The following is a 17,227-nucleotide window of genomic DNA, read 5'->3' on the forward strand; positions in this document are numbered from 1 at the left end:
ATTCAATAAAAAATTATATTCACAGCCATGTGGCCTAGCTATGGGGAGTCCACTTGCATGTATCATGTCTGAAATTTTTATAAATTCTCTGGAATTGGTTTTTTTTCCGAAATTACCTGGTATTAGTGAAGAACATCATCTTTTACACGAGATACTGGTTAATAGTTCTCTAGAAGGAATAAAGTAAATTTTTGCAACATTTAACAGTCTACATGAAAAAATACAATTCTCACAAGAATTGGAATCAGCTGATAGATCACTAAATTATCTTGATTTAACGTTGACTATTAAAGATGCTAAAATAGAGTTCAACATATTCTGGAAGGCAACTTATTCAGACAACATCATCCTGGTCAATTCTACCCACCCCCAAGCACATAAAATGGAATTTTTCTATTCTAGTATCCATCGGGCGATTTCTATTCCGTTGTCAGATGTCAACCTCGAAAAAGAATTACAAATTCTCGAGAGTATTGCACAGAATAATGGCTATGATGCAAAGATAGTGAGGCAGTTACATCATAAGAAAACACAAAAAAGGACAAAGACTTCAGTAAACACAAATACTCGAACCCAAGATCAGACCAAGAAATGGTTGTCGATTCCTTATATTGGTAATGTCTCCTACAAGATGCTACTACTGAAAAATTCAGGTTTTAAAATTTCCTTCTCAACGAGTAATAGTTTAAAGCAAAATTTGGTTCATTCCCATGAGAAAGACTGTGATAAGTCAGCGAAATCAGGCGTATATAAGATTATGTGTGATGATTGCCCATGTTATTACATAGGTCAAACAGGCAGAGCTATAGCAGTAAGGTTTAAAGAACATCTTCCAATAAAGGGTGTAGGAACACGGGGGTCAGCCTTTGCGGAACATCTGTGCAAATGGCTCATACACCTAAACCTTTACATGACATAGAGCTACTACATCATGAAGTTAAGGGATATAGACTCGACACGCTTGAGAAACTACAAATTTATGCACACCTAATTACAGATAGAAGCAATTTACTGAATGATCAACTGTATCTAAAAAATAGGGCATACTTCGAAGGCTTCCAGCCTATATTAGGTCTACAATAATTCATAATGCATGTGACCATACAGTTTCTGTAATAATAGAACTTTTCCTACAGATGTTCATACGAGATTTGTTGGTCAGTTTATAAGGCTCTGTAGTAGAATGTAAAATGTAGTCATGCTGGATAGTGTAATTAACTTACAATAGTAAAGTATAAAATTAATTCATAGCAAAAATGTTATCTGATGCGTGCGTAATAAGAGTTTGATTCTATACGTCTCGTGCATGCGCGCTGCCCTCTGTCAGGCAGACTGCGAAGCCCTCGTGGTCCGCAGTCTCTAGTCATACGACGAGGCCCATACAACGGGCTTAAAGTTAATTTGCTACAGCTTGTTTAATAGAAGTGACAAAACCTTATGGTTATGCATCAAGTTTTATAAAGTTGACTTAGGACATGGCTTGTTTTAGGCAAACATTTAAATCATATTTTATGTAAATACTACACGTTGCATCCTGTAGGATGACCATATCTAATATACTTTACTAGCACATTATAATATTAACTTTTTGCAGGTTCTGAAGAAGACGTTATTACTAACATTGAAACAATAAAGTTAACCTGCAACTGTAGGCTGTATATTCTTATATAAACAATATCAGTTGCTGTCGCTGCATAAAAATGTTAAAAATTATGGTAATACTCGCCCTATGACTTATCTTAGAAGTTAGTTTGAGGAAAGACAAACCTATGTTTATAGCATTTCTAGACTTAGAAAAAGCTTTGGACAATGTTGACTTGAATACTCTCTTTGAAATTCTTGAGGTCGCAGGAGTACAATTAAGGGAGCAGAAGACTATTTACAACTTCTATGGAAACCAGATGGCAGTTATAAGAGTTGAGGGGCATGAAAGGGTAGCAGTGGTTGAGAAGGGTATGAGACAGGATTGTAGACTATCCCAAATGTTATTCAATCTGTAAACTGGACAAGCAGTGTAGGGAACTAAAGATAAATTTGGAGAAGGAATTAAAGTTCAGGGAAAAGAAATAAAAACTTTGAAGTTTGCTGACGATATAATTCTGTCAGAGACAGCAAAGCAATTGGAAGAGCAGTTGAGTGGAATGGACAGGGTCTTGAAAAGAGGATATAAGAGGAACATCAACAAACACAAAACAAGGATAATGGAATGTGGTAAAATTAAACCAGGTGATGCTGAGGAAATTAGATTATGAAATGAGATACTTAAAGCAGTAAATGAGTTTTGTTATTTGGGCAGAAAAATAATTGGAGAAGACCAAATGTAGACTGGCAGTGGTAAGAAAAGTGTTTCTGAGGAAATGAAATTTGTTAAAATTGAGTATAGATGTAAGTGTTAGGAAGTCTTTTCTGAAAGTATTTGTATGGTGTGTAGCCATGTGTGGAAGTGAAACATGGACAATAAACTGTGTAGACCACAAGAGAATAGAAGCTTCTGAAATGTGGTGCTACAGAAGAATGCTGAGTATTAGATGGGTAGATCACATAACAACTGAGAAGTTTTAAAAAGAATTGAGGAAATAATTTGTGACACAACCTGATTGGCAGATGGGATCAGTTGATAGGTCACATTCTGAGATATCAAGGGATAGCAAATTTAGTATTGGAGGGAAGTGTGGGGGGTAAAAACCTTTGAGGGAGACAGTAACCGGATCCAGAAGGTTGTAAATTGCAGTAGTTATTTGGAGACAAAGCGGCTTGCACAGCATAGAGTAGATTGGAGCACAGCATCAAACCAATCTTTGCACTGAAGACTGCAGCAACAACAACAAGAACAACACTCAATATATATTGCTACAGGTGCTGTATGTTGAACCTAAAGCTTAAAATATTCCTACAAAAATGTATTCCCATAAAAAATCTGAACTTGATACTTTAAAAACAAATTTTGTCAGCAATATTAATTAATCTGATTCAATGTGAATTACAAACATACCCATATAAGCCAAGTGTCCACAGTACCAAACATACATGACTTATCATCAACAGCCTTTCTTACTGGAGGAACATGGTCCATCATCCACTTTAGTTTCAGAGCACTGAAATATGTGCTTACTGGTAGACCACAGTAGGGTTTGAAGTAATCTTGATTCCTCTCTGGAACACCTTTTAGCAGCTCATCAACAGTTTCTGTATTTCTTACATCCAACCAAACTAGAAAACACAGAAAATATGGAATCATATTTTCTAAATATGTTTTAATTTTTAGTCCTTAATCATTCATTCACTCAAACATGATTACATACACAATATTCTGCAAATACCATCTTGGTGCAGAGCCTTGAATGATTTAAAATGATTCAATGAATTAACCAAGACAACCGCACTTTTAAAAATTAATTCCTTAGTCTGTATGAACAACTGAAGGGGTCAATGGAAGAAAGACTGCATTTAGGGTTACTGTGGGTTCTATGTTTAACCAACTCAAAGATAAGAACAAACACTCTAAGAAAAAGCAGCTTATATAACAGACTGCATTTTGTAGCAGTACATATGGAACTATTTGTCACTAGCACGTGGTGCATTCAAAAACACAGCAGATAAAGTGATCAGACCAACCCTTACTGTAATGAGGTTTAGTATTATTTTTCATTGACCCCTTCAGTTAACTGCCACAAAGCTGTAATATTCTATTTAAGTTTAGAGAAAAAAGACAATAAAATGACAAGAGTTTTCATAAATTAGTTCACTTGACAGATACAGGAGAACCACTAAATCAGGAAAACTTGAAATAATTGACTCAACAGATATATACGCCCTTACCATGGTAGTCATACACAAAACTACCATATGGGAACAAGCAGTGCTGATATCTGGTTGTCCTTCTGTACACTTCAGAGTAAACTGGCAGTTGATGTTGAGAGAACATAGCTTGTATTAATATATTTTATTGCATGACATTGAGACATAATTTAGCAGATAAATTGCAATGGCAGTGGTAGATCAAAGTCCCCAGAACCATAATGCATCAAGGGAGCCAGAGGATGGAATGAATTTCTAATAGCAGATTCAAACCAAAATGATTAGACAACGATTACAAGGTAATTACTATATACCAAAAACAGAATAAGACATTGACATTGTACAAGTTATTGTCTATTCTTGCTGCAGCCATCAGAAGAGTGATGTTGAGCGCCACATGTGAAAAGCTTCATGAAAAGTGACATATACGTACATATGGAATTACATTACATGAAACATATTGGACAAACCCACAGAGGAATCACAGTTATATATAAGCCGGTTACAGATGGAAATGTTATTTACTAGATGTACATACATCAAAAAAAGTTTTACATCACCCCTGTTCCCAGAACTCCTGAAGACTGTGGATATTGTATCCCAGACACAGTCACTTTGACTGTTCAGAGATGTCACTAAACACACCCAAAGATGTAAACAACCATGCATGAACAACGCCTATTAGGCAGAGGGGGTCCAACAGCCAATCAGTTCCAGTCATTCCACCAGGAAGGAGGTACATGGCTTGTGTCATCTGTAGTTCAACCATACCTAGACAGTCAATACCACAGTTTGATCACATCCGCATTGTTACTTTGCACCAGGAAGGGCTCTCAACAAGGGAAGTGTCCAGGCACCTCAGAGTGAACCAAAGAGATATTGTTCAGACATGGAGGAGATACAGAGAGACAGGGACTGTTGATGCCATGCCTCGCTCAGGCTGCCCAAGGGTTACTACTGCAGTGGATGATCACTACCAATGGATTATGGCTCAGAGTAACCCTGACAGCAACACCACCATATTGAATAATGCTTTTCGTGCAGCCACAGGACGTCACGTTATGACTCAAACTGTGCACAATAAGCTGCACGATGTGCAACTTCACTCACAACATCCATGGCAAGGTCCATCTTTTCAACCACGACACCATGCAGCACGGTAGAGATGGGCCCAACAATATGCCAAATGGACCGCTCAGAATTGGCATAACAATCTCTTCACCGATGAGTGTCGCATATGCCTTCAACCAACAATCATCGGAGACATGTTTGGATGCAACCTGGTCAAGCTGAACTCCTTGGACTCACTGTCCAGCAAGTGCAGCAAGGTGGAGGTTCACTGCTGTTTTGGGAACGCATTATGTGGAGTCAACGAACGTGGCTGGTGGTCATGGAAGAGCTGCAATGGCTGTACGTGAATGCCATCCTCTGAACAATAGCGCAACCATATCAGCAGCATATTGGTGAGGCATTCATGTTCATGGACAACAATTCGCATCCCCAACGTGTACATCTTGTGAATGACTTACTTCAGGATAATGACATCACTCGACTAGAGTGGCCAGCATGTTCTCCAGACATAAATCCTATCAAACATGCCTGGGATAGATTGAAAAGGGCTTTTTATGGATGACGTGACCCACCAACCACTCTGAAGGATCTATGCCAACCGCCATTGAGGAGTGGGACAATCTGGACCAACAGTGCCTTGATGAACTTGTGGATAGTATGCCATGACGAATATAGGCATGCATCAGTGCAAGAGGACATGCTACTGGGTATTAGAGGTACTGGTGTGTACAGCAATCTGGACCACCACCTCTGAAGGTCTTGCTGTGTGGTAGTACAACATGCAATAAGTGGTTTTCATGAGCAATAAATAGAGTGTAAATGATGTTTATGTTGATCTCTATTCCAGTTTTCTGTACAGGTTCCAGAACTCTTGAAACTGAGGTGATGCAAAACTTTTTTTGATTTGTATATAACACAAGTGAGTTAAATTTATGGAATATTGAGAATGACTGCTGAAGACAGCTTTGGCAAATAATCTGTACAAATGCTATGTTTGATCCAATTTTGAAATGTTATCATCAGACCCTGATGAACACTTCTGTGAGTTGAGACAATATGGAATGCAATTAACTGCTCTCAGTTATGACTTGGATGATGGATTTCATTTCTATACACTAATTACACCAATATATGAAAAAATGAAAAATCCAGGATGGAATAATAACAGTATTATGAAATGGATATATTGATATTCACCATATAGAGCAAATGTTGAGATGCAGACAGGCACAAGAAGATGACTGCTAGGTACCTAAACATGTGAGTTTTATCTGCCAAAAAGTTTTCTTCTGAAGTAGACACACACGCGCGCACACACACACACACGCGCACACACACACACACACACACACACACACACACACACACACACACACACACACACACACACATATGCAGACACACACATTCATGCAAGTAAAACTCACACATACTTGATCACTGTCTCTGGCCACTGATCTGGGCTCAATGATGGGGTTTTGGGTCATGAAAGGCAAGCTGCAGATGGATACTTGTAGCCATAGTCCAGCTACTAATTGCCCGTGACTTGATTGTCAGGACGATACATACATACTTGCATGTAGTCAACACCCTGGTTTTCTACTAACTTATACTGGCATGTACAGCACTTTTGCATGATTTTATTCGCTGCCAGCAGCCTCATGTGGAGTCAGAGGACAGGAGGATGTGCATACTGAGCACTGTGAGGTGAATGCTCACACACCCTACTTCTGTGAGCCCTTACACCACTTATCCAATCAAAAAAGAGTTATTAGAGTAGTTACTTAAGGACAATAACTCTACCTGTTCTAATATCATGGGAAAAGTGTGATATGCTCAAACACCTGAATTGTTGCTCTTCATTCTTAGCATGTGACAAATCAGTTACAATGTCACCAGCAGTAACGGTTTAAAGTTCAAGTGACTCTGATGGCTTTAATTTGAAAATATCAAAAGTGTTCAAATATAACAAATGAAAGTTGTTGATAATCCAACTGAAAGTTTGAAAATAATAGTACATTGTATAGCTTGCTGACATCAGGCAGTTCTGTTAAAAAGATGCTGATGTCTACAAAATATAATATTTTGACAGTGTACCTTGCCACCACCCTCTGGTGATACCTGTAGAATGAGCATCCTTTGCTACATCATGTGCCCTGTATAATCTTACCATTCCCCATCCCTTCCCTTACTACCTGGCTGCATGTCGTATTCGATAATTGGATAGATGGATAGATGGAAGGGGGGGGGGGGGGGCAGCTTAGCTGAAGTCACATCAGCTGAGAGTGATCTCCTTGCCTGATAGGGGCAGGAGACAGAGGAACAGGAGTCTGAACCCAGCATTCAGCAAATACACCTCTCACCACTCAAACCAATGTGGCATGTGTCCAAGCAGTGTGTGAAGGGTGGGAAGCGGTATGAGTATATAGGAGGCACAATGTAGCAAAAACAAACATTCCACAGGTATCACTTGAAGGTGACAGCAAGGTACACTGTCAAAATATCATGTTACATAAGCAACAAAATCCAACTGGACACCTGAGAGCAATATAAATATTACCACTACTTTTTTATCACTTACACTCACTGGCTGAAATAAATAGGTATTATTATGGAATACAACAGAAATGGGAGTTAGAGATAATTTGCTTTCTGCTTATAAGGTGCCATGGGATATTTGTGGTAAATGGAAAAAGTCACTGGACATTTCCCAGTTTTCTACACTCACCAGAAGACTGGTATCATGTATCTGTTTGGTAAAGGATGAGTAAGATTTTTTGCACCTGAAAGTCAGATCAGACATGGATGACCTTCGGTGACCCGCAGATCTGATTCTCATATGATACATACTATGGGCATGCCTATCATTTGGTTACGGGTGAGACAAAAGTAAGAAAACTCAATAAGTAGTAGGTATTTAAAAATATTTATTAATTTAAGTTATTAACTAATTTTACTTCAGCAATAATCTGCGAGGATTCTGGCAAAATCTGTTAAGATTTTGGTTTCAAACTTATTTCATACTTCTAGAACCCTCTTTCTATGCACACTTATCATACAAAGGTTGACAAGACAATTTTTGTTATTGTCGAAAGTATTGTATTGTATTGTATTTTTATTGATCCAGGCAATCATAGTATTGTACAGCTGTACATATGATATTGGATAGGTCAAGAGAGCTATTTAAAGTATTTTTTACAAATTGCTGTTTACATTATTTTGTAGCAAGGTAATTATCTATCTTCAACAAAACAGTTAATACAAATCAAAGAGATGTAAGATTTTACATACGATATTGGATAGGTCAAGGGAACATATTTGCAGGTAATATTTAATAAATTGATTTTACATCATTTTGCAATGAGGAAGTTAGCTATCTTTAACAAAACAGTAAATGCAAATGTTGTATGGTAAAATACAAACAGTCAATACAAATGTAATAGTAAAGTAGTCCAGTGTATTTCATAGACACGCACAGTATATAATTTTCAGACCTAATTGAACATTTATCATATTTTTTACATTTTTAACCCCTTTCAAAGAAATGATCAACTGCATAAAAGCAATGGTCCAAGAGATATATTTTTAACTTATGTGTGAAGGCTCTTGGGTTCTTTGTTGCTTTGATTTCATTGGGTAAATTATTATACATTTTTATCCCAACATTTAAAACACTTTTTTGGTAGCAGGTAGTTCTGGACTGAATCATATGTAGGTCAGATTGCTGCCTTGTTGCATAGTTATGAATATCTCCATTGAATTTTAGTGTGCAGTCATTGTTTAACAGGTATGACTTGACAAATGAGACGATATTATAAATGTAAGCAGAGGGCAGTGTCATAATGCCATTTGTTTTGAAATGTTGTCTGCATGATTCATTATGTCTTAGATTACATATTATGCATATTGCCATTTTTTGCATTTTGAAAATATATCTACTTCCAGGTGAGTTCCCCCAAAATATGATTCCATACTGTAATGTAGAATGGAAGTAAGCATAATATACATGTATGAGAACAGATTTTGTGACTGATTTTTTGAGTATCCTTAAAATGTAACACACAGTTGCGAGCTTTTTTGAGATATAATTTGTGTGTGTCTCCCACTTAAGATTTTCTGCAAGCCATATGCCAAGAAACTTGACGGAGTCCACACACATAAGCTCTTGGTTATTTGGAATCACATCAGGCATTTCTTGTTTTTTGGATGAGAGTCTGAAGTTGATGTAGGTTGTTTTCTGTATGTTTATAATCAGTTTGTTCTCGTTGAACCATTTGCTGAGTGACGACATAAGCGGTTTAATTTTTTGGTTGTGGTCCTCTGTATCAGTACCCGTTATTAGAATACTTGTGTCATCGGCAAATAGTGTGGTATGTCCTGTAGCAAGCTTTGTGCTTATATCATCAATGTATAGCAGAAACAGTATGGGTCCCAGGATTGAGCCTTGTGGCACACCATATCTAATAGGCATTGTGTCAGAGGAGTGGACAGTAGATTGATGGGTGGTTGTATTCTTTTTTTCAAAATTAATTTCAACTTTTTGAAATCTGTTTGACAGGTAAGATTCTAACCATTTGTTTGCAATTCCTCTTATACCTTTATTTGCTAACTTCTTAAGGAGTATGGTATGGTCAATTACATCAAACGCTTTGGATAAATCTAAAAAGATACCAGTAGTGATTTCCTTATTATCCAGTGCTTTTAAGGTTTCGTTGAGATACTCATAAATAGCTGTGGTGGTTGTCTTTTGCTTTCTAAAACCATGCTGGTGTTTTGTCAATAAGGATAGTTTATTAGTAAAGTCTTCCAATCTGGTGTAAAATAATTTTTCAAATATTTTTGAGAATGAGCTGAGCTGTGCTATGGGCCGGTAATTGGCTACATCATTCTTAGAGCCCTTTTTGTGAAGTGGGGTAATTTTAGAAGTCTTTAGTAGGTCAGGGAAAACTCCATTTGTAAAGGATGCATTTATTATGTGGGTTAGGGGTTCTACAATGGATTCTCCACATTTCTTTACAATTATATCAGGAATATTGTCACTACCACTGGAGTACTTATTCTTTAGTCCTTTTATAACTGTAAGTACTTCAGGATTGGAGACTTTGTGAAGAAACATTGATGCCTGTACCGGTGCGGTTTCTATTAGTGTTTGGTGTTGAGAGTAACCAAGTCTTGACCCTTCATAACCAATTCTTGACCCTTTGTAGCATACTGAATGATATTTCATTGGTGCATGTTGTGCAGGGCTGCTCAGGTGAAATGTGAAGCACCTGTTTTATGGCTGGTAAAACAGTTGTGTTTCTTTAGCTAGCAAAACAAACTCCCTAACTTTGCTCGGTCCCACATATTTTTGTTCCCATGTATTGTACCACTGTTCAGTCTCATCAAGACCTATAAGAAGGTTCCATTTTTCTCAAAAAGTATTGATACAACACCTGAAGCATTATGCAATGCTTCAACGTAAGCAATGAGTACGCAGGTAAATTATCCTCAGAAAAACATTGCTCTAGAGACATAATTAAAGAATCTAGGTAGGGGATCATTATAGATCTCTTCCAAAACTTGCTAGCAATCTCTTCCAAAACTTGTTAGCAGTGTGTGCTGGAGGATTTGCATAATGTATCAGCTGATTTGTGATTCATAGCATTCTAAAATCAATCCCAGGATTGTTGGTGATTGTCTCTGCTTTGGCATGCTACTGGGTATTAGAGGTACTGGTGTGTACAGCAATCTGGACCACCACCTCTGAAGGTCTTGCTGTGTGGTAGTACAACATGCAATAAGTGGTTTTCATGAGCAATAAATAGAGTGTAAATGATGTTTATGTTGATCTCTATTCCAGTTTTCTGTACAGGTTCCAGAACTCTTGAAACTGAGGTGATGCAAAACTTTTTTTGATTTGTATATAACACAAGTGAGTTAAATTTATGGAATATTGAGAATGACTGCTGAAGACAGCTTTGGCAAATAATCTGTACAAATGCTATGTTTGATCCAATTTTGAAATGTTATCATCAGACCCTGATGAACACTTCTGTGAGTTGAGACAATATGGAATGCAATTAACTGCTCTCAGTTATGACTTGGATGATGGATTTCATTTCTATACACTAATTACACCAATATATGAAAAAATGAAAAATCCAGGATGGAATAATAACAGTATTATGAAATGGATATATTGATATTCACCATATAGAGCAAATGTTGAGATGCAGACAGGCACAAGAAGATGACTGCTAGGTACCTAAACATGTGAGTTTTATCTGCCAAAAAGTTTTCTTCTGAAGTAGACACACACGCGCGCACACACACACACACGCGCACACACACACACACACACACACACACACACACACACACACACACACACACACACACACACATATGCAGACACACACATTCATGCAAGTAAAACTCACACATACTTGATCACTGTCTCTGGCCACTGATCTGGGCTCAATGATGGGGTTTTGGGTCATGAAAGGCAAGCTGCAGATGGATACTTGTAGCCATAGTCCAGCTACTAATTGCCCGTGACTTGATTGTCAGGACGATACATACATACTTGCATGTAGTCAACACCCTGGTTTTCTACTAACTTATACTGGCATGTACAGCACTTTTGCATGATTTTATTCGCTGCCAGCAGCCTCATGTGGAGTCAGAGGACAGGAGGATGTGCATACTGAGCACTGTGAGGTGAATGCTCACACACCCTACTTCTGTGAGCCCTTACACCACTTATCCAATCAAAAAAGAGTTATTAGAGTAGTTACTTAAGGACAATAACTCTACCTGTTCTAATATCATGGGAAAAGTGTGATATGCTCAAACACCTGAATTGTTGCTCTTCATTCTTAGCATGTGACAAATCAGTTACAATGTCACCAGCAGTAACGGTTTAAAGTTCAAGTGACTCTGATGGCTTTAATTTGAAAATATCAAAAGTGTTCAAATATAACAAATGAAAGTTGTTGATAATCCAACTGAAAGTTTGAAAATAATAGTACATTGTATAGCTTGCTGACATCAGGCAGTTCTGTTAAAAAGATGCTGATGTCTACAAAATATAATATTTTGACAGTGTACCTTGCCACCATCCTCTGGTGATACCTGTAGAATGAGCATCCTTTGCTACATCATGTGCCCTGTATAATCTTACCATTCCCCATCCCTTCCCTTACTACCTGGCTGCATGTCGTATTCGATAATTGGATAGATGGATAGATGGAAGGGGGGGGGGGGGCAGCTTAGCTGAAGTCACATCAGCTGAGAGTGACCTCCTTGCCTGATAGGGGCAGGAGACAGAGGAACAGGAGTCTGAACCCAGCATTCAGCAAATACACCTCTCACCACTCAAACCAATGTGGCATGTGTCCAAGCAGTGTGTGAAGTGGTGGGAAGCGGTATGAGTATATAGGAGGCACAATGTAGCAAAAACAAACATTCCACAGGTATCACTTGAAGGTGACAGCAAGGTACACTGTCAAAATATCATGTTACATAAGCAACGAAATCCAACTGGACACCTGAGAGCAATATAAATATTACCACTACTTTTTTATCACTTACACTCACTGGCTGAAATAAATAGGTATTATTATGGAATACAACAGAAATGGGAGTTAGAGATAATTTGCTTTCTGCTTATAAGGTGCCATGGGATATTTGTGGTAAATGGAAAAAGTCACTGGACATTTCCCAGTTTTCTACACTCACCAGAAGACTGGTATCATGTATCTGTTTGGTAAAGGATGAGTAAGATTTTTTGCACCTGAAAGTCAGATCAGACATGGATGACCTTCGGTGACCCGCAGATCTGATTCTCATATGATACATACTATGGGCATGCCTATCATTTGGTTACGGGTGAGACAAAAGTAAGAAAACTCAATAAGTAGTAGGTATTTAAAAATATTTATTAATTTAAGTTATTAACTAATTTTACTTCAGCAATAATCTGCGAGGATTCTGGCAAAATCTGATTAAGATTTTGGTTTCAAACTTATTTCATACTTCTAGAACCCTCTTTCTATGCACACTTATCATACAAAGGTTGACAAGACAATTTTTGTTATTGTCGAAAGTAACCAAGTCTTGACCCTTCATAACCAATTCTTGACCCTTTGTAGCATACTGAATGATATTTCATTGGTGCATGTTGTGCAGGGCTGCTCAGGTGAAATGTGAAGCACCTGTTTTATGGCTGGTAAAACAGTTGTGTTTCTTTAGCTCGCAAAACAAACTCCCTCACTTTGCTCGGTCCCACATATTTTTGTTCCCATGTATTGTACCACTGTTCAGTCTCATCAAGACCTATAAGAAGGTTCCATTTTTCTCAAAAAGTATTGATACAACACCTGAAGCATTATGCAATGGTTCCACGTAAGCAATGAGTACGCAGGTAAATTATCCTCAGAAAAACATTGCTCTAGAGACATAATTAAAGAATCTAGGCAGGGGATCATTATAGATCTCTTCCAAAACTTGCTAGCAATCTCTTCCAAAACTTGTTAGCAGTGTGTGCTGGAGGATTTGCATAATGTATCAGCTGATTTGTGATTCATAGCATTCTAAAATCAATCCCAGGATTGTTGGTGATTATCTCTGCTTTGGCTATTAAACTCACACTTTGAACATCAGCACTTTCATGATGTTTCCTCAAAGTTTCAGTTACCTCTCTGATATGGTTTGCACACTGAAACATGTCCATATTGGGGACTGCAGAGCATTTGCTACTGGTTGCAACAGTGCAGAATATTTTGCTTAATGCAAATATCAACAATAAATTCAGAGTTTGTAGTGGCACAATGCAACTGAAAAGCAGATTTTCTGGTCATACTGTTGCCACCTTTTGACAGTGTCAAAAGTGCCATGACCACCTGAGCATAACTGTCTTTAAAAATACTGATACTTCTATATTTCAGGGACCATCCAGTTTCACAGAAGATTGGGACATTAGGTCGACATTTTCAATGAAGAGCCAACTCTCGAAAGAAATTTATGGTCTCTTTTACTATGGTAACTGCATTTCATGCTACCAGTTTGTGGTTAGTGGAGTGAAAAAACAGCACTTTTTTATATTTCTGTTGTATATTTTTCTGAACACCACCATCCTTTTCTGACATAATCAAACATCCATCATACCTTTGTCCTATGCAATTTTTGGGATCCAGACTTGTGTTAGCTATAAAATCATTGATGGCAGAGACTATAGATTTTGCATCCATGGCAATCAGTTCCAAAAAACCAAGAAACTCTTCATGGACCACAATCTTTTCCTCATCAAAAAACCTAAAACGAATGGAAAGTTGCTCTTTTCCTGATATTTCATGGCTCTTGTCTACAAGTTACTGTGAGGATACACAACTTTCCAGATATTTTGTAGCCAAATTTTGTAAATAAGTAATTTCATTGGATGGAAGTGAAATCTCATACTAATTTTGAATATAAATGTACTAGTTTTATTATTAGAATTATATGTATTTTTGTTATCCAGATTAATCGTTCAGAATATAAAGTTTTAAATTAAAAGTATGTAAGAAGATTTGTTAGGGGACAAGTCCCACTTTGTGTATTTTATTATTTTCATGAGGTATTCTGCCTGGTCTCCATGCCAGTCCAAGAGTATTGAAGACATACTTGGTGTCTTGAGGGCAAAGTAGTGAAAGGTGGCAAAGAGTCTTCTGTGCCAGCAACAACATCAAGGAATACCAATGACCAGAAATTTATATCAATAATGTATAACATGTATGTATTGAAAAAATACTTCTTATTCATTACCCAGAAGATCTTTTGTAACAAGATACTTATCATACTGCTGTATTTAAAGGCACAATAAAAGTCTTGAAACCTCAGAATTGCCAATTCATGGCTTTTAGTGAACAATTAAGTTATTCTACAGATACGAAGAATATTTAACAAGTCTTGGGTTCTAGGACTATTCCAAGTTGAAGATCACAACAAGGTAAATTAAAATATAAATGAACCCTCACAGTATTACAGGCAAGCGCATTCTTTACAGCAGCAATGATATCTCTAATGACATCTCTCTGCATAAATTAATTATTTCATGCTGAATTGCATGTGGCATTTTTTGTACATTTTTCTGTGTGTTCTTCCATAATGTGGTCACCAGACCCAATTTTAAGTTTTATAAGGCCTTCAAAAACATCTTTATGTTGTTCTTTGCCCTTTGATCTAGTCATGAGTATCACAGAACTACACAGTTGAAATTATTGACCCTATAACTTTCTGTTGGCTTCTATTTCTTTTTGGTGGGGCAGAAAGCAACTGTACTATGATGGACATATTTTCAACTGAACATTTTTACAAATTCATGCATGTTGCTATAGTGAGTGAAATGTCTCACCATAAACAGACCTTGTGTATTTGTTAATGTTGATAGAAATGTGACACAATATATGCACAATGTGCCCTTAAATTTCTGGAAGTATGCCAGCCAAGGAGCATATTCAGCCAACCAACTGTACTTAAATTTACTTTTAAATTATACAATGCCCTTAACAAAGTCATAATTCAGAGGGGGAGTTCAATAATTTTTTTTAAATTTCAAGTTTTTGAGATAACATCCTGTTATAGGAACAAACTAGCCATTGACCCATATCATTATGGCAGTAGATTTGATTCTGTGCACCAGAAAAAAATGGCAGCATAAGCTCACTTGACACAGATGCAATGCAAACAGTTTATTTTTGAATTGGAATCATCAAATGTAACACCAATACTATTTTAAAAAATAACTACACGAAATTTTTAAATAATCACATAAAGTAGTTAGTAGGTAATAAAAATTGGGGAGGTTTGTGATGAAACACAGTATTCGAAGTACAGCAAAGACTTTGAAAACAATTACTAAAAAAAATAATCTGATGAGTAAAAATGCTGAAGCAAAAATGGGTTAGAGAATAAACATTTAACCATGATAGCATGTAGGTATTACTTGCTTTCTGCCCCATAACTTCTCACGTATTATTCTATTTTCCCTATTTTCCCATTGGAATGAGACATCATCTCACAGTAAAAGTAGCCTTTGTGTTATTCTGATGTATAAGCTATATTACTATAACGTTTTGTCAAAATTTATTCAGTATATTTCAAAAATTCTTGCTATTAATGTTGTTGTGAACATTGTTTCTTTACTGATAGCATTCCAGAATTTTGAAACAGAAGTTGTAAGACAGCTACTGTAACATGTTGTAAGTAAATAAAATAATGTTCACATCACATTAATAAATGTAAACATCTGAAGATGGGATGAATGTAAAATGAATGTACTCTCAAAAATGTATGTTTTGATGCATATTTTGTTAGTGTGGCATTGCATATCAGGTAAGAGGTACTATTTGTATTGGTGTATCACACCATAAACATCATCATGCATACTGTAGTCTCAACTGTATGTGCTAGGAATGTTGCCCTCATGTCACATGATGAGGCGGACTGCAAGTTTAACTAAGTACAGTGGATGTAACTATAGTGGGACATTTGCCTCACCCTCCATCCTGACTTGAAGCTAAAATGTTGCATACAATGTGTAAAACATATTTATTTAGCAAAATTCATAAGAAGGAATGTATATGTTAACATAAAACATTCAGAATTACTGTGCAAAATAATGCATTATCGATGATGCATTGTCAAAATCCTCTGCAACCTACCGGCTCCGCTCCATGCAAGACTTGTAATTTGTCAAAATTTAAAGTGCATCGGCAAATTAACTGTGATCATTTGCTATTCTTTCTCAAGTTTTAGTTGTTTTATTTGTTCTTAATGTTCCTGCTCGTGAGTGAATAGTGATATATCTATTCGGTTGAAAGAAATTTGAATTAAACTGGAGTAAGCTGGCTACCTGCAACCGATATAAGAAACCTTTTTAGCACAGCAAAAGGTATGTATGTACTCGTATTAATATAGTTCCTATTATGTTTTCATTAGTTGTGTAACATGACATAATTTTAGTCTTTCACTTTTGTTTGGTTTAGATTATTTAGAGGAAATTAGGTGGGTGGATATTATACCTACTTATGAAGATTTGTAAGGAGATCTAGATAAAGTGAACCACTCTGAATTAAATGTGTATTTACTTTTTGTCAACAACAAAACTTTTTGTAACCAAAGTAGATCTAATCGTGTTAATACTAGAAAGGTGAAATTTTATGAATACCACACTGTAAGCATTTGAAGTTTTGTTTTGTAGCATTTTCACTGTTAGGGCACTTACTTTTAAAATGTCCTGGTTTCTTGCATTTAAAGCAAACAATGTCCTTCCTGTTTTGGTTTCCCACTGTATTTCCATTTTGCTCTGAAAACTTTGGTTTACTTTGCCGACTTT

At 36.8% G+C, this 17,227-nt stretch overlaps 1 protein-coding gene across 1 annotated transcript in view; it reads right to left on the minus strand.

Moving 5' to 3' along the window:
• Positions 1 to 17,227, minus strand: part of LOC126235288 (glycerol kinase-like) — a 277,633-nt gene that overhangs the window by 212,673 nt on the left and 47,733 nt on the right. Inside the window, exon 3 of the mRNA XM_049944014.1 lies at positions 2,993 to 3,210. Coding sequence (XP_049799971.1) covers positions 2,993 to 3,210 — 218 coding nt within the window. The remainder of the gene's footprint in view (positions 1 to 2,992; positions 3,211 to 17,227) is intronic.

Source organism: Schistocerca nitens, chromosome 2, assembly GCF_023898315.1.
Source record: "Schistocerca nitens isolate TAMUIC-IGC-003100 chromosome 2, iqSchNite1.1, whole genome shotgun sequence".
Taxonomy (NCBI): Eukaryota; Metazoa; Arthropoda; class Insecta; order Orthoptera; family Acrididae; genus Schistocerca; species Schistocerca nitens.